This window comes from Manihot esculenta, chromosome 6 (genome assembly GCF_001659605.2).
Source record: "Manihot esculenta cultivar AM560-2 chromosome 6, M.esculenta_v8, whole genome shotgun sequence".
Taxonomy (NCBI): domain Eukaryota; kingdom Viridiplantae; phylum Streptophyta; class Magnoliopsida; order Malpighiales; family Euphorbiaceae; genus Manihot; species Manihot esculenta.
Window position 1 is genome coordinate 5,812,696 of NC_035166.2, and position 27,479 is coordinate 5,840,174.

The 27,479-nt window shown below is 39.9% G+C and overlaps 1 protein-coding gene across 1 annotated transcript; it reads left to right on the forward strand.

Moving 5' to 3' along the window:
* Positions 1 to 897: 897 nt before the first annotated feature.
* LOC110618222 (putative receptor protein kinase ZmPK1) lies at positions 898 to 3,512 on the forward strand. Its single transcript, XM_021761347.2, has one exon. It carries the CDS (start codon positions 955 to 957, stop codon positions 3,448 to 3,450), a length of 2,496 nt encoding a protein of 831 aa, XP_021617039.2. The 5' UTR covers positions 898 to 954; the 3' UTR covers positions 3,451 to 3,512.
* Positions 3,513 to 27,479: the final 23,967 nt, after the last annotated feature.

Here is a 27,479-nt window from a genome sequence, read left to right on the forward strand (position 1 = left end):
TGCATCAGAATAAATTTGAAAAATTGTTCTCCTCCTCCAATTTTCAGTTCTAAAAAAATAAAGTGAGATTTTTCTCTAACTCTACTAAATATCACTGATAAATTACAAATTACTCCGTAATATTTAATAAAATTATATTTTAATTTTTATATCTTTAAATTTAGTCCATTAAATTTTATTTGATTAATAAAATAATCTCTTAATTTAAATTTTATATATTTAATTGAAATTAGTCCCAATATTTTTATAGATTAATTCTTAAATATTATAATTACTAAAAAGTTCGTATATTTATAAATTAATTTTTTTAAAATGCAATTTTAATACTTTATATATAAAAAATAATAAGATAAAAATCTGATATTTCTTTTTAGTTATAATTCACTCCGATATTCTTACAAATTTACAATAAGTATATATATATATATATATATATATATTAAATTTATATATATATATATTAAATTAATCTGACATGTTTATTAAATTTAATATTTTAAAGTAAATTAATAAAATAAAAATTAAATTAAACATCTTGTACAACATGCATCTAAATTCAAGTCCAAAAAGTTGTTTCTATTCTAACTTTTCACTTCTCAATGATTTTTATTATAAAATAAAATTTTATAACTAAATTTATAAATATTTAAATTAAATTATATATTTTATAAAATTTTAAGGATTAAGATGTAATGTATTCTAATTAAAAATTATTTTTAATTAATTTTTAAATGCTACATCAGCATTCATTAACAATATTAGATAAAAAAAAAAAAAAGAAGAAGAGAATACTCGCGATGTTGCGGTCCTTATGGCTCGTTGAATAGTCTAAAGTCCAACGTTCAATTCCAAGTGTACCTTTCATATAGTTATTATCACAATATAATCCAACAAAAGCAATATATTAAGGAAATGATCCAATCTATTTGATCAGTGATCCCTTTTAAATTATACATGCAGCCATCGTTATGGCTTGTTGAAGATGAAGCACGATCTTCCTTTTCTCAATTTTCAGCAAGTTCAGTACATATGGCTACTCCTTTCCTCTTGATTGTTTTCTTTCTTATTATATCACCTCCACCTGCTTCTTCTTCAACTTCAACTATTCATGGTGATTCCATCACTTTAAACCAAGGATCATCTCTCTCCATTGATAGGCCAGACCATGTTCTGATTTCACCTAATGCCATTTTCACTGCCGGCTTTTACCCAGTTGGAGATAATGCTTATTCTTTCGCTATATGGTTCACTGAACCCTCTTGTTCTAATAGTTGTACTGTAGTCTGGATGGCAAACAGAGATCTGCCCGTTAATGGAAGAAACTCAAAGCTTTCTCTGCTTAAAAATGGAAATCTCATATTGACAGATGCTGGTAAATCCGTTGTTTGGGAATCCAACACTTTCTCTTTCTCTTCATCTTATTTACAGCTTTATGATATTGGAAATCTTGTTCTAATTACTAGTAGAGAGCGTGTCATTCTATGGCAAAGCTTTGCTTCACCTACAGATACCCTTCTTCCTCTACAGCCACTCACTAGAGACTCTCTTCTAGTTTCCTCAAGAAGATTGAAAAACTTTTCTTCTGGTTTCTACAAGCTATTTTTTGATGATGACAATGTTCTTCGTCTTGTTTATGATGGTCCTGAAGTCTCAAGTGCTTTCTGGCCAGACCATTGGCTTTTGAGCCGGGAAGCTGGGAGATCATCGTACAACAGCAGCAGAATCGCTTTACTCGACTCCTTTGGTAATTTTACTTCATCAGATAATTTCAGTTTCTCTTCTATGGATTATGGACAGCAACTTCAGCGAAGATTGACCCTTGATTTTGATGGTAATCTTCGATTATACAGCAGAGAAAATGGGAATGGAAGTTGGGTAGTTTCATGGCAAGTCTTTTCTCAACCCTGCAAGATTCATGGAGCTTGCGGACCTAATAGTGTGTGTAAATATATTCCTAGCTTTGGTAGGAAATGTTCTTGCCTTCCAGGATATAAAATTAAAAATCCAGCTGATTTGTCTTTAGGCTGCGAACCAGAAGTTTCTAGTGTTGAGACCGAGGCTACCTTCATTGGATTACCTCACGTTGAAATGTACGGCTATGATTTTGATATCTTTGAGAATTATACTCTGGAGATGTGCAAGGAAGTATGCCTACGAAGATATGATTGTAAAGGATTCATATTCAAATTCTTCTACCAGAACCACCCTGACAATATTCCTTATTGTTTTCCAAAGTTACAATTGCTCAATGGGTATATTGCGCCCAATTTCAAAGGAGATTTCTATTTGAAAGTGCCAAAAAATCGTCCTTCCAAACACTGGTCAGCTAAAGAACAAAACCTAGATTGTCCTGCTGGAGCTGTTAAGCAGCTTGACAGAAGGTATGATAAATCAAATGGAAACTGGTCACTAAAGTTCTTGCTTGGTTTTGTTATTTCAACTGGGATAATTGAGATTCTTTCCTTGGTTTTGTTGTGGCTTTACTTCACTAGACAGCAAAAGATATATTCAACTTCTGAAGACTACTTTCATGCTACTGATTTCAGAAGATTTAGCTACTCAGAACTTAAAGAAGCAACAAGAAATTTCAGTGAAGAAATTGGCAGAGGAGCTACTGGAATTGTCTATAAAGGGGTATTAGATGATAAAAGAGTTGCAGCAATCAAACGATTAAACAGTGCAAGCCAAGGAGAAGCTGAATTTCTAGCAGAAGTAAGCACAGTTGGGAAGCTTAATCACATGAACTTAATAGAGATGTGGGGTTACTGTGCAGACAAAAAGCACAGGCTTTTGGTCTATGCGAATATGGAGGAAGGATCCTTGGCTAAAAACCTCTCTTCCATGGAACTTGATTGGGAAAAGAGGTATAAAATCGCATTGGGGACTGCTAAAGGCCTAGCTTATTTGCATGAAGAATGCTTAGAGTGGGTTCTACATTGTGACGTAAAGCCACAGAATATACTGCTAGATGCTGATTACGAGCCTAAGGTATCAGATTTTGGTCTATCTCGGCTACTAAGCAGAGGTCAGCTGCACAATTCAAGCTTCTCAAAGATAAGAGGAACAAGAGGTTACATGGCTCCAGAATGGATATTTAATCTGCCCATCACCTCCAAAGTGGATGTCTACAGCTATGGCGTGGTGGTGTTAGAGATGGTCACCGGAAGGAGCCCATCAATGGGTGGACGTGTTGCTGATAAAGGCAGATTGGTGGAACACGAAAGGTTGGTCGAGTGGGTGAAGGAGAAGAAACATGGAGCGTTTGCAAAGAGTTGGTGGGTTGAAGAGATCACTGATCCTGCCATTGGAATGGACTATAATAGAAGAAAATTGGAAGGTCTTGTTGGAGTGGCATTAAAATGCGTGGAGGAATGCAGAGATGATAGGCCCACCATGAGCCAAGTCGTTGAGATGCTTCTACGGCTCGAAAATGATCATTACCCTAATTAATCAATTAATAATATGGCTTAATTGCGAATTCCTTTGCTCAATGTCTTGTCATAATTGAATTCGCACGAGGACAATTTTAATTTAGATTGAATTTATATTAATTTGTAATATAAATATATAAATTTTTAAATTTTAATTTAGATTGAATTTATATTAATTTGATATAAATATATAAATTTTTAAATGAATTTGCTGTTATTTTATAGTATTTTATATCAACGGTGATCTTAAAAAGTAAAGGTTGCTTTCTTCTTTTTATCAAGGAAGAAGTCAAAGAAATTTTTATAAATATGGGTCATTTTCTGATTGTAGAAAAATTAAGGATTCATTTTGGGATTGTTTGTCTTTTAACTTATTTATTTTATTTTGCATGCAATGAAGAAAAACGATGCCTTTCTTTCCGTGTTGTGTCGTTTTCAACCATCCTCGAAGCTGATTTTTAAATGAATTAAAACCAAATTTCAACCACATGAGTTAAGAATAAATTTTCTAAAATTTAGATTTTTTCGATTCAATTACATTGATAAAATTTATAGATATTTAACTCATTAAAATTTAAAAATTTTTATATTTTATAAATTTACAAATTGATATGTGTACGTATTTATTTAATTAAAATTAATAAACTTATTAATTTTAAATTAAAATTTATTATAATTAAAAATAAATTAAATTATTTATAAATTATTTAATATTAAACTTAATAAAATCTTGACACATTTTAGTTTATTTATTAAATGAACCAAACCTCAATTTATTAATATTCTGCTCCATTTTAAAATATGTAAAACTCGAGTTTGACTCGATCTTGAAAAAATTTTGATGAACTAAACTTAAACTTTTCAAAATTCAATTCGATTTATTTACATTCTTATTAATTTTTTTTACCGCTAATTTGTTATTTTCAGCTTCATTTTTTTATTTATCAATGTATTTATTTAATTATTTATATGGTTGTATTTTACTTGCATTTATTAATGTAGCTAAGTAAAAAAATCTATTACCAATATCTGAGTTTATATACATTCGGCATATTATTAATTTAAGGGAGATTTATAATTTAGTCCCTGGATATTGCCATTATTAACAAGTCAGTCCCTGCATTTTCAGAAATCTATTAAAACGTCATTATATAATCAAACCATTAACAAATCAGTCCTTCCATCCACTTTTACCCTCTTTTCCGTGAAAAAATAGATGAAAAGGAGAGAGAATATTTTGAAAATCCAATTTTACCCTTTTCAATCCCTATTAAGCAGAAATGAAGGGTTGGGTTTGTCATAACAGTCCGATCACAACTCTAGAAGCAAACTCTCATCATCTCTCGGCAAACAATCCTCCATTTACTCTCTCACCTCCAATTTTACCCTTTTCAGCATACTCTCTATGAGGGACTATCTTCAACATTGATGAAGCAGTGAAAGGATCCCACCTCCGTTCATAATAGCCGACAATCAAGCACCTAAAGGATTCATTCAATCTTCGCGAGAATGTCTGGCATCAGCGGATCGATGGGAAGCTGGGATGGTGGTTACATGAATGTGAATTGCTGCCGTGGGAAAAGAGTAGTGAGTGGGGGTTCGCATATCTGAATCTGTTAGTAATCCAAACAAGTTGTATTATTACTGTCGAGATAACAAATGTGGGTCATTTCTTGGGTGGTGCATTCCAACAAATGTGAACTCTCCAACATCAAACAGTATAGGTGAAGGGTTAGAGGTATTCAAGGCCAACTTATCAAGAATGATTGCAGAGACTAAAGAAGAGTTGATGAAGATTAATGAAGAGACAAAAAAATTGCATGTAAAGCTGCAAAAGATTGAAGTTATTTTGAACCAAATGAAGGATTGTATGATAATTATATTGTTACTCTTGATAGTGTTTGCTATAAAAATAGCGTAAAAAGTTGTTTAGATGCACTATATAAAGCTGCAGAAGATAGAAGTTATTTTGAACCAGATTTAGTATGTTCTTTATGCATGAATGAATTCTGTACTATTTATCTAAGTTAGATGAGTGGAATTTTAGCATGTTAGTTTCTTGTAAGTGAATGATTAAAATGAAGGACCAAACAGTTGTAATGATTCAAAACTGGAGGACCTAATAGTTTCAAAATTTAATATATAAGGACTGAAAAATTGTAAACTTCAAAACTTAAAGGACTAAGAAATTTTGAATACGTAAATAGATGGACTAAAAAGTTATAAAATTAAAAGTAATAGAAGAGTGATAATGTTACATTTATCTAACTGTAACTTAATATCAAGTACAAACAAATTTTATAAATGCACAATGAATAAAATTGGAGCTGAGCAAATGAAATTAAAAGCATAACTTCATTAATATGTCCTTTTTGTTCAAATATGCATTACAAAATGAGACTTTACAAAATCAGACTTGATCATTACAATGTCATACATCTATTACTGCCATTTTAATGGTCAAGTAAGACCAATATCTCTAGCACTGTACCAATATCTATGATAAACTCCCCCAAAAAAGAATTTGTGCACAGATTTACAATATTTCCAAATAGACAAAAAGCTCAATACAATGCCCCAAAATACATGTTTTCCCAAAATGTACAAATTATAACCTATCAACTAACAACATTCTCAAAATGATTATTTGATATTCCAAAGGCTCCTTTAGATAGTTGGTCCAGCACTTGATCCCACTTGGTTAGTATTAACCCCTCTTGAAGTCCCCGTACCTGATGCAGTAGTGTGTTTTCTCTTCTTTTGACTTGCAGCCATACTTGCCTGCAATTAGAGAAATACATAAAAATGTTAAAAAAGTTAAAATAGATTCATTATATGCAAGCAAACAAAGGTATAGCTACCCCAACAGTAGCATATTGACAAGTTCTCTTATTGTAGCCTGTTTGTAAGCACCTAGCACAAGTGACAGTTGTTGTCCTCCTTCCTCTTGCTGGTGGTTCACTCTCATCTCTCTTTCTAGCCTTCCTTGGCCTTCCTGGTTGCCTCCTCAAAGGAGGTGGCAACATTGATGGGTGTTCATTATCAGGTTCAAGCTTAGTTTGAGGAACAAGATGTATGGCACCTGCATAAACTCTTGAATAGCACTACACAGTGTAATATTCATGGCAAAACTCTTCAATATTATCCCTAACATATTCATGGCAAAGCATATGTTTATTAAACTGTTTTTATGGTTCTGCTCACTAGGCTCTTGTAGCTTACCCCTTTCCCCTAATCCCAGGTTTGTAGGGTCAAGAATAGCTCGGGAAGTCGGCTAGAGGCTTATAGTTTATGTAATAGTTAGTAGTGGACAGGTAATATATAATGGATAGATTTGTGCTTTGCCCTAGTTTATGTTTCTGTAAGTCCCAGTGAACATGATTATTATGTAAAACTTTAATATTGAGTTATGTTGATCCAAGCTTGATGTATATGATGTTGACCATACTAGAGTATTTGATGAGAGCTCTAGTGTGGATTTTATGTTTACAGTTTATGAGGAATGTACAGGTCGAGCTTGGTATATGAAAAGTTTAAATTTTTATGAAAATTCATGTTTGGGATTTTATCAGGTATACAGGATGCACAGTAGGCTTGCTATGGGTTCCGGCGACCTTAAGTCGATCTGAATCCTAGCGCCGGTAGCGGTCCGGTTTCCGGGTCGTTACATACAGAGTGTAATCGGCTATTTATTTAGCTGTGCTTTAAATTCAATTTTCATTCATTTAAGAAATATAAATCTGTTTTATCCATTCCCATTTTAAATAAATAAAATAGCATATATATATAAATATATATTTAAGAAAAGTATCAATATTATATATTTATCTACTCACCTGTACTGAGGACAAAATAGGTTTAGTTCACAAGAACACCCCTATTATCTAAACTAGAAGCTGGGTCCTCCCCTAGAATTAAGAAGAAAAATAATATATTAAGTGATAAATAAATATTCTATGATGAAAATATAAAACGTAAAATGTGAATTTTAAATATTTTTTTATATATATTTTAAAGAAAAATTCGGCAATATTTCGGCATAACTAGACCTCCCAAAATTACACAAACTCAACAAAAATACACAATAAACTATAAATATTATTTGGATCAACCTATGAAAATCATCGATCCAAAAGAAAATAGAATCTCATTAATTGCGTCTAACTAAAATTTATCCCCTTTTAATTTTCAAATCACAAAATCACTATTTAATAGTAGAGAAAATAAATTATATCGTAATAATTCGAATAAAAGGGATAAAACTCACCTATCCAATTATTGGAGGCTCTGGAAAAAATTATTGAATTTCTGATCAGGATATTAGTTTAAATAAGGACCTAGCTGAGAATTTTGGAAATTTATGTATTGATTGGGTTAAGGGGAGGAGATTTGGATTAATAAAAAGAAATTTTTTTAAGAAAATAACAGAGCTTTTCTGTTTCTTCGTGAGAAGAAAAGGTGACGAAGAAAAGTGAGTGCTCTGGTTTCGGGAAGAAACCAGAGCTTTTTAATGTTTATTTATTTATTTATTTATTATTATTATTATTTTTTTAATTTTATTTTAATAATAATAATTTTTATATATATATATATATATAAGTTTATGGATTTTTTTTATTTTAATGGGCCGGGTATAATAATTATCTCCTCCTAAAAGAAATTTCGTTCTCGAAATTTTACATACCTGGTGAAGGGAATAAATGCGGGAATTGAATTCGCATATTCTTTTCTTTTTCCTAAGTAGCTTATTTAGTAGAGTGGTTACTCTATCGAACTTTAATTAGGAGTATTATCTTGCTCCTTAAAACCTTTCTTCTTTGGCAGTGATCTCTACTGGTTCCTCTTCATATGTTAAATCTTCTCTCAACTCGATAGGTTGTTTTTGGAGGATGTGGGAAGGATCACTTCTGTATCTCCTTAATATAGATACGTAAAAGACATCATGAATCTGTGATAGCTTTGGAGGTAGTGCTAAACGATAAGCAACTGGTCCAATTCTCTCTGAAATCTCATATGGTACTTTGAATCGTGGACTCAATTTTCTACGTTTACCAAAACGTACAATCCCATTCTAAGGAGAGATATTTAGAAATACCTTGTCACCAACATTATATTCAATATCCCTTCTCTTTAGATCTACATAACTCTTATGTCTGTCTTGTGTTGCTTTTAATCTACTTTTGATTGTCTGAATTTTATCTATAGTGTGTTGCACTAATTCTAGGCCTTATAATTGTCTTTCCCCTACTTCATTCCAACACAATGGTGTTCTGCATCTCCTCCCATATAAATCTTCATAAGGAGCCATGCTGATACTAGCATGATATCTATTACTATAAGAAAACTCCATTAAATACACATACCTAATCCAACTTCCTCTAAACTCCATCACACAAGCTCTCAGCATATCTTCCAATGTCTGAATAGTTCTTTCTGATTGACCATCTATTTGAGGGTGAAAGGAAGTGCTAAACTTCAACTTGGTGCCTAAAGCATTTTGTAAGCTAGGCCAAAATCGAGAAGTGAATCTTGGATCTCTATCTAAAACAATAGAAACTGAAGCACCATGGAGTCTTACAATCTCATTGACATAGATCTCTACTAATTTGTCTAAAGAATAATCCATCCTGATAGGCAAAATTGTGCTGACTTGGTTAATCTATTAACTATCACCCATACTGCATTATGTCCATGCAAAATACGAGGCAATCCAGAAATAAAATTCATAGTAATGTGTTCCCACTTCCATTCTGGAATAGAGAGCGGTTGCAGCTTTCCTGTTGGATGTTGATGTTCTGCTTTAATCTGTTGGCATACTAAGCATGTGAACACAAAGTCAGCTATTTCTTTCTTCATGCCTGGCCATCAATAATTTTCCTTAAGATCTCTATACATTTTTGTACTACTTGGATGCATAGAGTAAACAGAACGATGGGCTTCCTCCATAATCTCTCTCTTCAAGCTTTCCACTTTGGGTACACATAATCTATCACCAAACATTAAAGTTCTATCCTCCCATAGGAAAAAGTCGGTACGGGTGCCATCTCTTACTTCATTATTGATTTTACTCAACTGCTCATCTTGATTTTGGGTTTCTTTGACTTTTTCTATCAAAACTGGTCGAACTTTGAGAGTTGCCAATAATGCTCTTGCATCATCCACTGCTAGTTCTACCTTTAAGGATCTTATCTCTAGTAACAAGGGAAGCCGAACTGTTTTGAGATAAGCTAAATTACTAAAGGACTTGCGAATAAGGGCATCAACTACCACATTAGCTTTGCCTGGATGATATTCAATGGTATAGTCATTGTCCTTAAGTAATTCAATCCACCGTCTCTGCCTTAAATTCAACTCCTTATGTGTGAGAAGATACTTCAAACTCTTGTGATCTGTAAATATCTAGCAAGTCCCGCCATAAAGATAATGCCTCCATGTCTTTAATGCAAACACAAATGCAGCTAATCCCAGATCATGGGTGGGATAATTTAATTCATGTGGTCTAAGCTGTCTAGAAGCATAAGCTATCACCTTCCTATGTTGCATGAGTACACAGCCTAAACCCTTGCGAGAAGCATCACTGTACACCATAAATCCACTTGTACCCAAGGTTAAGGTAAGGATTGGAGTTGATGTAAGACATGTTTTAAGCTTTTCGAAACTCTCTTGACATTCATATGTTCATTCAAACTTTGCATTCTTTCGAAGGAGTTTAGTCAATGGTGCTGCAATGATGGAGAAATCCTTAACAAAGCAACGATAATACCCTGCTAAGCCTAGAAAACTTCTAACCTCTGTAGCATTAGTTGGAGGGTCCCAATTGACTACTGCTTCAATCTTCTTAGAATCAACCAAAACTCCATCTGCTGAGATAACATGTCCCAAGAAAACCACCCGATCAAGCCAGAACTCACATTTGCTCAATTTAGCATACATGTGCTTATTCCTCAAAATTTGCAGTACTATCCGTAAATGCATCTCGTGCTCTTCCTTGCTATGAGAATATACTAAGATGTCATCAATAAATACAATAACAAAACTATCCAAGTAGGGCTTGAATATCCTATTCATGAGATCCATAAAAGCAGTGGGTGCATTAGTTAATCGAAAAGGCATAACAAGAAACTCATAATGCCCATAACGAGTTCTAAAGGTTGTCTTGGGTATTTCAGACTCCTTGATCTTCAATTGATGATACCCAGACCGCAAATCAATCTTAGAGAATACCTTAGCACCTTGGAGCTGATAAAAAAGATCATCAATGCGGGGTAAAGGATACTTATTTCACACTGTGACTCGATTCAATTGTCTATAGTCAACACATGGCCTTAAGGAACCATCCTTCTTCTTCACAAATAGCATAGGGGCTCCCCAAGGCGAAACACTGGGTCTTATTAAACCTTTATCAAGTAGCTCTTATAATTGTGATTTTAACTCCTTCAATTCTGTTGGAGCCATTCTGTATGGTGCCATAGAAATAGGAGTTGTACCTGAATTTAAATCAATAGAGAATTCAATCTCTCTATCTGGAGGCAACCTAGGAAGCTCTTCAAGGAATACATCAGGAAACTTGCTTACTATTGGTATATCTTTCAATTTAGGTCCTTCTAGGCTATTGTCCATTACATAGGCTAAGTACACTTGACAACCCTTTCGAAGCATCTTTCTAGCGATCAAGTAAACGCCTCTCCCCAAAAAAAGTGAACTTGGATCCTTCTAGACTATTAAATACCACTGATTTCTCATAGCAATCTATTGTGGCATGATAATGGGATAACCAATCCATACCTAGAATAACATCCAGATCTTGTAGATACAAAGGAATTAGATCCACTAACAGCTCATGATTGCCCAACTAAACAACACAATTCCTATACACATGTTCACATACAACAGAATCCCCAACTGGAGTACTCACAGCTAATCCACAATCTAGGGGTTTTAATTATCTATCAACGTGCACAGAGAATGATTGAGTTATGAAAGAGTGAGTGGAACCAGGATCTATAAGAATGTGTGCATCTTTATCAAAAATAGTTAACATACCAGTCACCACCTCTAGAGATGCTCATGCCTCCTGTTGTGTCATAGCAAAGACTTTGGCCTGCGTATGAGGTCTATCAGGTTGTATCATTTGTCTAGACTGAGAAGATGAAGTAACTCCATTGGCTTTGCTTGTGCTAGGCCCAGCTTGTGCTGTAGGTACACCCTGTGATGGTGTCATACTATAGTTTAGATTCTGAGGTGCCACTGATCCTTGCTGAGAACCACTGTCTCTAGCTATCAGCAATGGACAATCTTTCTCAAAATGTCCCGAAGAACCACATTTAAAGCAACTCTTATCGAATTTTCTGCACTCCCCAGCACGATATATATTTACCACAAGTGACACATTGAGGAAAATGTCTCTTCTTTTGTTCAAACCCAAAATTATATCCTTGCCTTTGCCCATGTTTCTGTGCCCCAAAGGAACTACCTACTGGTTGTGCTACTGAACTCTTACTAAATTGTGGTCGAGTAATCTACTGCTTTGTATTGACAAAAGAACCTCTACCACTATCATTGTATTCAGTTTTGGACTGAAATGAACTGCTTCCTCTCTTAGCTGGTCTCTCTCTGAACCCCTGTAAAACCTGCGTATGCTTTCTACTCATCTTCTGCTCATACTCTTTCTCTTCTTGCTTAACTTTCTCAATGTTCAAGGTTGCTTCCATCAACTCTCTAAAATTATTACCTCTGAACCAGGTCATAGATGATCTGATATTGACATGTAGACCCTATCTGAATCTGTCACATTTAGCTTCCTCAGAAGGCAATATGTCTGAAACAAAGCAATAGATGTCTTCAAACTTGTCAATATACTCTCTTATTGAGAGGCTTCCTTGAAACAACCTGAAAAATGCATCATGTTTTCCTTTTCTGTAACTTTCTGACAAATACTCCTGGCGAAATTCATATATAAATTGATCCCAAGTCAATCTAACTCCATGTATGCGACGTATGCTATCAAACCAAATTTCAGCCTTACCCTGAAGCAATCCATGTACATTATCTACCTTATATGCATCAGTCAGCTTCATTAATTTAAACACTTTTATCACTTTCTTTAACCATTTATTTGCAATATCAGCATCAGAAGAACCCTTAAAATCATAAGCCCCCAAACGTCTGACACGATCCACTATCTCCCACGGATCTCTAGGTTTAGCTGTAACAGCTGTTGTAACTACTTGTGCCACAAAAGCACCCAGGTCTGCATTTATCTGAAAAGGAATGGCTGGTGCTACAGGTGGAACAAGAGGTGGAGCTGCAGGTGTGACAGGAGGTGCAACTGCGGGTGCCGATGGAGGTGGTGGTGCAGTCGGATATGCTCCTGATTCAACACCATGAGAAACAAAATCTCTATGCCTTTCTCCGCTCTCAGATAAAACATGATCTGCCACCCCTTCTAGAGGTGGAGGTGTAACTGTAGGATCCCTATGAGGTTGACCAATATCAGCTAATATAGCTGTACGAATACCACGGCCTCGACTTCTATTACCTACTCTGGGTGGCATTGTCCTACAAACGAAAATACGAAAAGAATTATCAGAATATAATTAAGAATACTAACTCAAGAAAAGTCTACAGAATCTACAAACCTAAGCTCTGATACCAAAAATTGTCACACCCATTTTCTAATCTGTAGAGACGGATATGACTCGAAAAACTGATAGAATTTCCCCTGATATGTATATATATAAATACGTATAACCTGCTATAATTTTTAAAATATTAATATAGAAGAGAGGACTGATGGCTGGTCTAGTCAATTCATAATATTTTTACACCCAACAAAATACATCCAGCACTTAAATAGACAATTTATATATTATCTTCCAAAATTACAAAAAGTTACAAAGGACTTAGGATTGGCCTGACCTCCACTAGACTCTGAGTAGACAAAGTGGAAGGAAGGACAAAACTAGAAGATGAAGACTGCTAGGAGTGGATCACCAAAAAGGATCTGTAATATTAAAAGTATAAGGGGTGAGTACAATCTACTCAGTGAGCGGATAAATAAATAACAAAGAGGAAAATATATATTTTAGATACTTAATAGTACTAAATACTTAGCTAAAATAAGTCAGCTGAATAAATACAATATCATTCAATTAATATAAAATAAGCTGAATATAAATTGCTAAGATTTCACTGCTGGATAATAAATCCAAAAATTATAAATATAAAAAATAAAATCTGCATACACTCATAACATGCTCCTTGTGGATAATGCTGACATCTCAGGTGTGATAAAATAAAATAATGACAACTTGAGAGCAATGCTGACATCTTAGGTTCTATGATGACAATATTGGTCCAAGAGCTAATAAAATACTGGTCATACATATGTGCAGAGCTACCTAAAGGGTGACCACCTGATATACGCCCCAAAGGTTGTCTGTATATCAAGCGTTGTCCCAAAGATAATATAAATATATACTAAGCTTAAAACAAATCACCTGTCATCAAGGTGTTATATGTTTGGTGCACATATAGAATGTAATCGGTTATTTATTCAGCTGTGCTTTAAATTCAATTTTCATTCATTCAAAAAATATGAATTCATTTTATCCATTCCCATTTTAAATAAATAAAATAACACATATATATATGTTTAAGAAAAGTATCAATGTTCTATATTTATCCACCCACATGTACTGAGAACAAAATAGGTTTAGTTCGCAGGAACACTCCTATTATCTAAAGTGGAAACTGAGTCCTCCCCTAAAATCAAGAAGAAAAATAATATATTATATGATAAATAAATATTCTAGAATAAAAATATAAAACGTAAAATGTGAATTTTAAATATATTTTATATATATATGTAATACCCGGCTAGACTCCGGTATCGGAATCTCCTACCGTCCGGTGGAATCTCGGATGTCGGAAGCCTCTAGTAGGGTAGAAACATGTTTTCATAAAATGTTTTAATGTTTTTGATGATTTTAAGTAAAGAGAAAATGAGTTTTTGAATAAAAACACCCTTGGAGGAAACTCAGGTTCGGCCGCCGAAACTCAAAGTTCGGCCCCCCGAAAAGAGACTTTCGTCTCTGTCTGGCACTTTCAGCCGCCAAAGGTGCCGCCGAACATGCATGAGTTTCGCCTCTGTCTGGGAGTTTCGACCGCCGAAGGTGCCGCCGAACCTGCCTGACTTTCGGCTCTGGAGGGACTTTCGGCCGCCGAACCTGCCGCCGAAAGTGCCCTGTCCAGCCTTTCTTTGTATGTTTTGCATGGATGTTTTGAGATGTTTTAGGGGGTTTTTGGGGGATGTTTTTAGAGTTATGTTCTGGTTGTTTGGTCCCTCATTTGAGTCCACCTGTGTAGGTTCGGACCCGAGGAACCAAGGACCCCAGCAGTGAGTTCAGCTGCTTCTGAGTCAGTAGAGCTTCAGCAATAGGTGAGTAGAATAAACTTTTATGTTTTTAAAGCAAATGAATTACACAATTGAGCACGTTCATGCATCATGAATGCCATGTGATGAATTAGGTTGTTTGCATTAGAATTCACGAATATGTTGCATTGCATTTATGATGTTGATGTGGATTGGTTATTGAATGATCCTTTAGTCCTCATATGGTATGATGATGCTACGGCATGAGATGGTATGGAAGTCCAGGTTGTACCCATTCTACGTCCCTGGCACTATGTAAGAGAAAGTCCAGGTTGTACCCATTCTACGTCCCTGGCACATTGGTATGTTATGATATGTTATGTTAAGAGAAAGACCGGTTGTACCCATTCTACGTCCCGGCACTTTGGAAATGTAGAGGACTATTGGTGACAATACCATCCGAGATGTGATTAGTTGTGATGTGTTGCATTACATAATGGCATGAGATTTAAATATTGTTTTCTATTATTCTGCTCACTGGGCTCTTGTAGCTCACCCCTTTTCCCTAATCCCCCAGGATTGCAGGTACGGGCTAGACAGAGAAGTCAAGAAGAGTAAAAGTCATATGTATGTAATAGTTAGAATGTGGACATGACAAACTGTATAATGATGTATAGATGTGTAATGTAATAATATTGAGGTTTAGAAGTGTGCTTGACCATAGTTATTGTAATCCCTTTTTATTACATGATCCTAGATGTTTATTGATGACTATGTTAGCCAACTCAACACATGTTATGCCACCCATTGGGGGCATTGATGAGATCCCATAGAGGGGTCAGGTTATGATGATGATTATGTATATGTTCAGTGCATGCACAGGTTGAGTTTGGCATATGATAGAATGTATGAAAGAATAGTTTTAATTTTTATGTATTTTCTTGATCATGTATGGGATTAAACATGTTTCCAGGATGTATGTTTGGCTTGCTACGGGTCCCGGCGGCCTTAAGTCAACCCGGATCCTAGCGCCGGTAGCGGTCCGATTTTCGGGTCATTACAGAATGGTATCAGAGCCCTAGGTTCATATGGTCGGACCTAGAGTGTCGGGCTCATAGATGTTATAGAAGGTCAAGCACAATAGGAAGATCATGTCCACTAGGATAGGATGTGGAGTCCTGCCTTGTTTGATGATGTGAAATGCCATGATTTTATGCATGTGCGTTAATGATATGTGATGTATGTGATGAGGGTTCATGTGTGCCCACATGAACCATATGATGCTAATGTTTATGTGATGTGCTGTTTTTCAGAAAACAGGATGAAGGGAACTCGTCGATCTGCACGATTGACTGGAGTGCCACCTGAGGATGAGGGCATGAGCGCCCGTCCTCCTACATTGCCTAGGGCAATTTCAAGCAGGTCCAATAGGGACAGAACAGTAAGAGACCCTAGAAGGTCTTTGGATCTGGGTAGAAGCAGATCAGTCAGAGGAACAGTTCGGGGAGGAGCGTCAGAGGACATGGGGGATGATATGGATGTAGAGCAGAGAAGGGATGGCAGTTTGGGAGTTAGTATGTCAGAAGAGGGAATTGGAGAGTCCCAAGGAGGCACTCAGGCCTCGAGATTTGTGCAGCCACCCCACTACCCACACTTCTCACAAGATCCCGGGTATTCGATGGGAGGTACATCGGATTACCCTAGCTTCACCCCTTATCCCACACAGATGCCATACCCACCCTACTACCCACCATATTCACAATACCCAATGTATCCACCCCCACCTTACTATCCAAACCCTACTTCAGAAAATGTTGCACCACCTCCACCACCTACAGAACCAGCAGCCCCAGCTACTCAACCTCCTAGACCTAGCTCAGCCAGTGGGAGCAAGGTCAAGATGACCGACTACATGAAGTTGGGTGCTCCCCAGTATGAAAAAGGGGATGACCCGTTTGTGTATCTTGAGAGGGTCAAGGTGATCACAGATGAGATTGGGGCTGATGATAGTAGAGCCATTCAGATGGCTGGGTTCACACTTAAGTGCAAGAAGGCACGGGAATGGTTCAAGAATTATGTGAACCCCAGAGTAGACAGCATGTCTTGGGAGGAGTTTGCAAACGAGTTTGCAGGATGGGCTTTCCCAGATAGTTCAAGGGAGCTGAAGATGATAGAGTTTGAGCAGTTGAGGCAGACCGAGGATATGGGTGTAGAGGAGTTCACAGACAGATTCTTGGAGCTGTTGCCATTTGCAGGGCAAAATCTTGACACGGATCAGAAAAGGTCAAGGAGGTATATCATGAAACTCCACTCCAGGTATTCCTCCTTGATCCAGTCAACAGACAGGGAGAGCTTCCATGCCATAGTGGATATGGCCCGGAAAATGGAGGCCAGTGCCATTGTTCAGGTAACAGTTAAGCAGTCAGTGGTACAGCCTTCTGGTTCTAAGACCCCAGGCTCTTCTTCTTTCAGTGCAGCAGTTTCAGGTAGCAAAAAGTGGAGTAACACCACTAGGAAGCCCAAGAAGAACAAGTTTTGGAACAAGGTCAAGTCTAGTCTGGGACTAGGGAGTGGCTCAAGCTCTGGCGCGGATAATGCAGTTTGCGCAAAGTGTGGTAGGCTACACAGGGGAGTTTGTCGGGCTGGGACAGCAGCCTGCTTCAGATGCGGTCAAGAGGGACACATGGCTCGGGAGTGTCCTAGGGCAGCTTTTGGAGCACAGTCTCAGCAGACAGCTTCTGGCAGTGTGGCTCAGCCAGCAGCTCCAGCCATGACTCAGGCCAGCGGCAGAGGCAGAGGGAGAGGGGCAGCCTCTTCTTCAGCGGGCTTCAGAGGTGAAGGTCCATCAGCTCCAGCACGGATCTTCACGATGACTCAGCAGGAGGCAGACGCATCTAACACCGTGGTGGTAGGTAATTTAGTCATTGGTTGTTCAGATGTGTATGCCTTGATGGACCCTGGTGCATCTCATTCTTTTATTGCTCCGAGAGCCGTCCAGAGGTTGGGGTTGATGATCTCTGAGTTAGAGTGTCCTCTCTGGGTCAGTGGACCCAAGTGTGATCCATTAGTGGCAGAGTCAGTCTGCCAATGTAGTCCTGTGTTTGTTGAGGGAAGATGCTTGTCCGCCGACCTGGTGGTTCTAGATTTGACAGATTTTGACGTCATTCTAGGGATGGACTAGCTATCTACCCATGGTGCTACCTTGGACTGCAGGGACAAGGTAGTCAGGTTCAGAGTTCAGGATGGGTCTGAGGTTGTCTTCAGGGGAGACAGGAGGGGTACACCTAGAGGTCTGATATCAGCTCTTCAGGCTCGTAGGTTGCTTAGGAAGGGATGTCAGGGGTATTTGGCTCATGTGAGAGAGCTTAGCAGTCAAGTTAGAGAGCCAGCCTCGGTGCCAGTAGTTAGAGAGTTTCTAGACGTCTTCCCAGACGAGCTGCCAGGTTTACCACCTGCTAGGGAGATAGAGTTCGAGATAGAATTGATGCCTGGAACCCGACCGATCTCTATCCCTCCCTACAGGATGGCTCCAGCCGAGTTGAAAGAATTGAAGGAACAGTTGCAAGAGTTGGTAGAAAAGGGCTTCATCCGACCGAGAACTTCACCTTGGGGTGCACCAGTTTTGTTCGTGAGAAAGAAGGATGGATCCCTTAGGCTTTGTATCGACTACAGGCAGTTGAACAAAGTCACTACCAAGAATAAGTACCCATTACCAAGGATCGACGATCTATTCGACCAGCTAGCTGGAGCAGGTTGTTTCTCCAAAATAGATCTGAGATCGGGGTACCATCAGCTAAGGATAAGGAACGAGGATGTGCCGAAGACAACCTTCAGGACCAGATATGGGCATTTTGAGTTCCTTGTAATGCCGTTCGGGTTAACCAACGCCCCTGCAGCATTCATAGATCTCATGAACAGAGTGTTTAGCCAGTACCTGGATCACTTCGTTATTGTCTTCATAGATGATATCTTGGTGTATTTCAGAAATGCAGAGGAGCATGCCCGTCATTTGAGGTTGGTTCTGCAGACCTTGAGGGAACATGGCTTGTATGCCAAGTTCTCTAAGTGTGAGTTCTGGCTGAGGAGCATTTCGTTCTTGGGGCATGTAGTGTCAGAGAATGGGATTGAGGTGGACCCCAAGAAGACAGAAACTGTAGCTAACTGGCCTAGACCCACTTCAGTGACGGAGATCAGGAGTTTCTTGGATTTGGCAGGTTACTACAGGAGGTTCGTCCAGGACTTCTCGAAAATAGCAGCTCCTCTGACCAGACTAACCAGGAAGAATCAGAAGTTTCTGTGGACCGACCAGTGCGAAGAGAGTTTTGAAGAGCTTAAAAGAGGTTGACTTCAGCACCAGTTTTAGCTCTGCCATCTAGTGATGAGGACTTTACAGTCTTTTGTGATGCGTCTCGTGTGGGACTGGGTTGTGTACTGATGCAGAATGAGAGGGTGATTGCTTATGCTTCTAGGCAACTGAAAAAGCATGAGTTGAATTACCCCACACATGACCTTGAGATGGCAGCAGTAATCTTTGCGCTCAAGATGTGGAGGCACTACCTCTATGGGGTAAAATGTGAGATCTTCACAGATCATAAAAGCCTGCAGTACATCCTGAGTCAAAGAGATTTGAACTTGAGACAGAGGAGATGGGTAGAGCTGTTGAGTGACTACGATTGCAAGATTCAGTATCATCCGGGTAAGGCGAATGTCGTGGCAGACGCCCTAAGCCGGAAGTCACTAGGCAGTCTATCCGACATCACGGCAGAGAAGAGACCAGTGGTGAAGGAGTTTTACAAGCTCATTGATGAAGGTCTACAGTTGGAGTTGTCTGGTACAGGTGCCTTGGTTGCTCAGATGAAAGTGACACCCGTGTTTCTGGAGCAGGTGGCTCAGAAACAGCATGAGGACCCAGAGTTAGTGAAGATTGCCAGGACTGTTAAGTCAGACAAGGACAGTGAGTTCAGATTTGATAGTAAGGGGATCCTCCGCTATGGGAGTCGATTGTGTGTACCAGATGACATAGAGCTAAAAGGAGACATTATGAGAGAGGCTCATAATGCAAGATACAGCGTTCACCCCGGGGCCACCAAGATATATCAGGATTTGAAGAAGGTTTATTGGTGGCCAGCTATGAAGAAAGAAGTGGCACAGTTTGTGTCCGCCTGCGAAGTATGTCAGAGGGTGAAGCTGGAACATCAGAAGCCGGCTGGAATGCTTAACCTACTACCTATTCCAGAATGGAAATGGGAGAATATAGCTATGGACTTCGTAGTGGGGTTACCGGCGGCGTCCAACAGAGTGGACTCCATATGGGTGATTGTGGACAGACTCACCAAATCTGCTCACTTCATTTCTGTCAGGAGTGGCTACTCTGTGGACAAGTTGGCGCAGGTATATGTGGATGAGATCGTCAGGCTGCATGGGGTTCCTGTTTCAATAGTGTCTGATAGAGGGCCCCAGTTCACCTCCAGGTTTTGGCGGAGTCTGCAGAATGCCATGGGTACTAGGTTGGATTTCAGCACTGCCTTCCACCCCCAGACTGACGGACAGTCAGAAAGGACCATCCAGACTATCGAGGATATGCTTAGAATGTGTGTGCTGGACTTTGGCGGTTCTTGGAGGCAGCATCTACCTTTGGTGGAGTTTGCCTACAATAACAGCCATCATGCTAGCATCGGGATGGCTCCATATGAAGTTTTGTATGGGAGGAAGTGCAGATCACCGGTTTGCTGGGAGGAAGTTGGAGAAAAGGCCTTGGCAGGGCCTGATCTAGTAGAGATCACCAGCAGGGTGGTACCCATAATCAGAGAGAGAATCAAGACTGCTGCAAGCAGACAGAAGAGTTATGCAGACATCCGTAGAAGGCTAGTAGAGTTTCAGGAGGGGGATCTGATATTGCTCAAGGTGTAACGACCCGAAAATCGGACCGCTACCGGCGCTAGGATCCAGATCGGCATAAGGCCGCCGGGACCCGTAGCAAGCCTACTCTGCATCCTGTATAGTCAGTATAATCCCAAACATGAACGACATTTTATAAAAATAATTAAAAAATTTACCTTTAACCAGTTTGACCTATGTATGCACTATGACTGAACTCATAGAACCCCTAGGGTCAGCATACCTTATGTCAAACTCGGTTCAATACATACATAAGCATAAAAATAAAACTCATGCACAAAGGGATTATCCAACTCGGGCCAAGCACAATTCTATAACTCTGAACATATTACAAAACATCATTTTTCAATACAACTCTTTAACATCCTTACATAAACTTACATTACATCATGTCCACTACTATTCTATTACATAACACAATCATAGCCATATCCTGTTGACTTCCTGGACTACCACTGACCCTGCAAAACTGGGGTTAGGGGAGAGGGGTGAGCTATAAAGCCCAGTGAGCAGAAACCATAAAGAAAACAGTTCATTTTAACATATGCTATCATGGAATGCATCACTTCACAAACATATCACATCAAGGATGAATTTGTCACCCATAGCCCTCTACGTGTCGTAATACGTCCAACTATACCAGGGGCGATGAGGCCACACCTAGTATTCGCTTACTTAACTCATATCATAATATGTCCAACTACACCAGGGGCGATTAGGCCTCACCTAGTGTTCGCTTACATAACATAGTGCCAGGGGTGACCTGGTCTTTCTATCTCATATCATACCATGGCATGTCATATCATATCATATCGTATTGAGGGCTAAAGGATCATTCAAGATTCATCCACATCAACAACATATTATGCAATGCATCATATTCGTGAATACTAATGCAATACAACCTACTACATATCATGGCATTTTATGATGCATGAACATGCTTAACATTTGATTTATTTTAAAACATAAGGTTCAGTTCCACTCACCTGAGACTAGCTCTGTACCGATTCTGAAATGGCTGACACTGCTAAACACCTTGGTTCCTCGGGTCCGATCCTACACAGGTGGACTCCAGTGAGGTACCAAACATACTCTAAACAACTCATAAACAACTCCCCAAAAATCCCCTAAAACATCATGAAATAATCATAGAAGAACATGCATGAAATGGCTGAACAGGGCACTTTCGGCGGCAGGTTCGGCGGCCGAAAGTCCCTCCAGAGCCGAAAGTCAGGCACTTTCGGCGGCACCTTCGGCGGTCGAAAGTCCCGGACAGATCCGAAAGTCCTCTTTCGGGGGCAAGCTTCGGCAGCCGAATGCTGCCTCCACAAGGGGGTTCGGCGGCCGAAAGTCCCTTCGGCGGCCGAACCTGAGTTTCTCCCGAATGGCAGAAACTCAGCTCTCCTATGCACATTTCGCCTCCCAAGCTCAAATCATGCATACCACTCAACCAAAACATGCATACAAGCTCCTAAGGGCCTCAAACAAACATATACCCCATCTACAACACTTCAAACATACTCAAACATGCCACATTGTTCAAAAATCACATAAAACCTAACATAGTTCAACTAACTCAAACATGCATTTCTACCCCATAAAACTTCATAAAACTTATTTAAAACATACTATGAGCTTAAGATCGGCTCTTACCTCTTGAAGATCGAGAGAAAGACGACCTAAACTCGGAGACCCAAGCAAATGAGCTCCTGAGTTCCCAAAGCTCCAAAACTTGTCTTAAAAGTTCAAAACTTGCAATGTGAGGTTAAAACTCAAGAAAAATGGAGGAGATCTGAAGAAAGAACACAAGATTTGGGGAGAGGGAGGTCGGAAGCTAGCTGTGGCCGAAAATGGGAGAAAGCTCGCCCATTTCGGCTAAGTGCCCCTTTTTATAGGTGGCTGGCCAGGCTACGTTCGGGGGCCGAAAGTGCCTCCGCATGCATGCCATGTTCGGCGGCCGAACTTGACTTTCGGCGGCCGAACCTGGACTTCCCTCGCTCATGCTTTTGGGGGCCTAACGTGCCTCCAAAACGCATGCATGTTCGGCGGCCGAACTTGACTTTCGGCGGCCGAACCTGGGTTTTCCTCCAAAGACTTTTCATGCAAAAACTCATTAAATTTCATACTTAAAACCATTAAAAACGTGAAAACATTTCATAAAAACATGCTTTTACCCTTCTAGAGGTTTCCGATATCCAAATCCCACCGGACGGTAGGAATTTCGATGTCGGAGTCTAGCCGGGTCTTACATTCTCCCCCCCTTAAGAACATTCGTCCCCGAATGTTCCTCAACTAGGACATGCATAACATAAAACATAACATACAATCATAACAACACATAAGTTCTAATCTAAAAAGAAACACGGTGTCACTGGAGTATGAACTCTCGGTCTCCCTGGTGTACTTATCATCTAAGGTGATTCTAAGGGACTTTCACCATCAGAATTTCCTTGTTTCCACACTTTCTAACTTGCGTGTCTGCGGTCTGTACTAGCTGCTCAACATAGGTGAGATCCTCTGCGATCTCCACCTCTGGTTCCTTCAAGAACCTCACTCGGACCCGACGCAAACTTATATACCGTGGAAACATGGAAAAACGGATGGATCTCTTCCATTGAAGTAGGTAAATCTAACTCGTGGGATACATTCCCAATCCTCTGCAGGATTTCAAGGGTCCAATGTATTAGAGAGTTAATTTACCTTTTTGCCCGTAACGAATCACCCTCTCTTTAGGAGACACCTCCAGCCACCTCATCTTCCTCGAGAACCTCAACATGCTTCCGCTGCACACTCTGACAAAACTCTTCTCTCTTCTGGTACTCTACATGCCTCTTGCGGACAACTTCATGATTCTCCTGCTGACTCACAGCAGTTCTGATTCTTCTCATCTTTGACTACTGGCCTTCTTCTTACTATACTAAGGGATGGGATAAGCTGTCAAGTGGTTTTCGGTTGAGGGCATCTATCAAAAATATCTACCTCAGCCGAAAGATGCTAAACCTTGAAGTCATAACCACTACGCAGTTTTTACCCATCTCTTATACCTCATGTCCTTCTCCCTTGACTCAAGATGTATTGCAAGCTCTTCCGATTTGTAAGGATCTACTATCACGCCTTATACAGGTATCGCCTCCACATCTTGAGTGTAAGGACTTCCATTGCCATCTCTAGATCATGTGTAAGATGATTCAACTCATGCTTCTCCAGCTACCTAGAAGCATAAGCAATCATCCTGCCCCCTTTACATTAACACACAATCTAGTTCCACTCGGAACGTATAACAGAACACTGTGACATCTTCATTACTGGCGGACAGAGCCACCACTGGCGCTGACATCAACCTTTCCTTCTGCTCATCAAAGCTCTCTTCGTACTGAGAAGACCACGCAACCCTCTAGTTCTTCTTGACCCATCTGGTCATAGGAGCAGCAACTCTAAGGAAGTCCCAGACGAACCTCCAGTAGGTAACCTGCCCAACCCCAAAAAGCTCTTGATCTTTGTCACTACAATGGGCCTGGGCTAGTCAGCTACAACTTCAACTTTCTCGAGTCTGCCTCACCTTTATCTTTTCCCCGACATACCATGACCTAAGAAAGGTATGCTCCTTGACCGGAACTCACATTTGGAGAACTGGGCATCCAAGCCATGTCCTCTCAGGATCTGCAATCCTGACTTCAGATAATGGGCATACCCTTCTGCATTTCTGGAATCCACCGAGGTACCGTCAATGAAGACAATAACGGAGTGATCCAGAAACCGACTAAAACTCTGCTTATGAGATCCATGAATGTTGTAGGGGCGTTCATTAACCCGAACGACATTCCTAGGAACTCATAGTGCCCATATCTGGTTCTAAACACTGCTCTCTGTACATCTTCTTCCTTGATCTTAACTGATGGTACCTGGACTTCAGATCTATCTTGGAAAGGCAACCAGCTCCTGCTAGCTGATTTCAACTAGATCGTCGATCCACGGTAACAACTACCTGATCTGGGTAGTGACTTTGTTCAACGACTTGTAGTCGATATAAAGTCCTAGGGATCCATCCTTCATCCTCATAACAACACTGGAACACCCCTAGGTGAAGTGCTCAGTTAGATGGGAACCCTTGTCTACCAACTCTTACAACTGATCCTTATCACTCCTTTAACTCTGTTGATACCATCATGTGGGGAGGGATAGAGATTGGTCCAATTCCATGCATTACTTCTAATTTGAACTCTATCTCCCTGACAGGCGGTAGTCCTGGGAACTAATCTGGGGAAACATCTAAACTCTCTAACCATGGGCACTGAGGCGGGCTCCCTGACCCGACTGCTATACTCTCTCTGAAGAGCTAGAATCCCTGACAACTTTTTCCTGAACAACCTACGAGCCTATAGGGTTGATACTGAACCTCTAGGTATCCCTATTCTGTCCCCTCTAAGGACTACCTCTGATCCATCCTGACCTCTGAACTTGACTACCTTGTCTCTGCAGACTTAGGTAGTACCACTAGTAGAAGAACCAATCCAACTCTAGAATGACGTCAAACAGTCAAAGCTAGAACCGCTAGGTCAGCTGGAAGGCATCTACTCACAACACATACTCTGACTATACCGGCAGACTGACTCTGCCACAGATGGATCACACTTGGGTGCACTGACCCCAAGGGGATACTCTAACCCATAAGCTATCAACCCAACCTCACAAGGGCTCACAAGCAAACAAAGAAAAGAGAAACATCAGGGTTCATAAAACAGACACATCAGAACATACCGGAGTGAGATTACCTGATCCCATCGGGTTCGATGTGTTAGCCTCCTACTGGGTCATGGCGAAGATCCGTGCTGGAGCTGATGGACCTTCCCCACGGGAACCTGCTGAAGAAGGGGCTGTCCCCCTGTCTCCGCCTCTACCACTGCCCTGGAACATGGATGGAGCTACTGGGTGAGCTACACTGCCCGAAACTGTCTGCTGGGACCGTGCCACCAAGGTCGCGGTGGGACACTCACGTGCCATGTGCCCCTCATGTCCGCACCTGAAGCATGATGTTGTCCCAATCAAATAGACTCCCTTGTGCTGCCTACTGCACCTCGTACATCTGGAGTTACCTGAACCAGAGCTCGAACTCGATCATCTTCAGTTCTTTGGAACTATCTGGAAATGCCCATCCTGCAAACTCATTGGCAAACTGCTCCCAGGATAAGCCTTCCAACCTTGGGTTCACATAGTTTTTGAACCATTCTCTTGCCTTCTTACATTTCAATGTGAACCCTGCCATCTGAATGGCTCTACTGTCACTTGCTCCCAACTCATCAGTTATCATCTTCACCGTTCTGAGGTACTCAAAAGGGTCATCACCTAATTCAAACTTGGGGGCATCCAACTTTAGGTAATCTGTCATTTTTACTTTACCCCCAACTGATGAACCAGGTTTGGGTATCTGGACATCAGGGACTATTGGTTCTGCTGGTGGTGGAGGAGGTGCAGCATTCCCTAGGTTAGGGTTTGCTGGACCTGGGAAAAAGGGTGAGGATGGAAACATGGGGTACTGTGGGTAAAAGGGAGGATAGGGCATAAAGGTGGAATATGGGTTATAGCTGAAGAAATCTGATGTACCTCCCATCGGATACCCTGGCCCTTGCGGGTAGGGTGGATACTGTGATGGAACAAAGCCCGAGACCTGAGTGCCTCCTTGGGACTCTCCCATATCCTCTACTGACATACTCATGCCCAAACTACTATCTCTTCTCTGGTTATCCTCCTCTGTTTCCATCACATCCGCTGACATACCTTCATGAACTGATCTCCTCCGACCTGCATCAAAAGACCTTCTAGGGTCCCTTGATGTACTTTCCCTGATCGTCCTACAAGATCTTGCCCTCTGCAGAGCAGGGGAATGGGCATCCATGCCCTCATTCTCTGGCGGAGCTCCAGTCAATCTCTCAGATCGACGAGTTCCTCTCATCTTGACTTCTGAAAGCATAACATAGCACATAAACATTAGCATTATATGGTTCACGTGGAAACACATGAACCTGCTCCACATACATAACATACATATCATAGCATTAATGCACATGCTCATCATCATGGCATTTCACATCATCATACAAGACAGGACTCCATATCCTATCCTAGTGGACATGATCTTCCTATTGTGCTTGCCCTTCTATAACCTCTATGAGCCCGACACACTATAGGTCCGACCATGTGAACCTAGGGCTCTGATACCATTCTGTAACGACCCGAAAATCGGACCGCTACCGGCGCTAGGATCCAGATCGGCATAAGGCCGCCGGGACCCGTAGCAAGCCTACTCTGCATCCTGTATAGTCAGTATAATCACAAACATGAACGACATTTTATAAAAACAATTAAAAACTTTACCTTTAACCAGTTTGACCTATGTATGCACTATGACTGAACTCATAGAACCCCTAGGGTCAGCATACCTTATGTCAAACTCGGTTCAATACATACATAAGCATAAAAATAAAACTCATGCACAAAGGGATTATCCAACTCGGGCCAAGCACAATTCTATAACTCTGAACATATTACAAAACATCATTTTTCAATACAACTCTTTAACATCCTTACATAAACTTACATTACATCATGTCCACTACTATTCTATTACATAACACAATCATAGCCATATCCTGTTGACTTCCTGGACTACCACTGACCCTGCAAAACTGGGGTTAGGGGAGAGGGGTGAGCTATAAAGCCCAGTGAGTAGAAACCATAAAGAAAACAGTTCATTTTAACATATGCTATCATGGAAT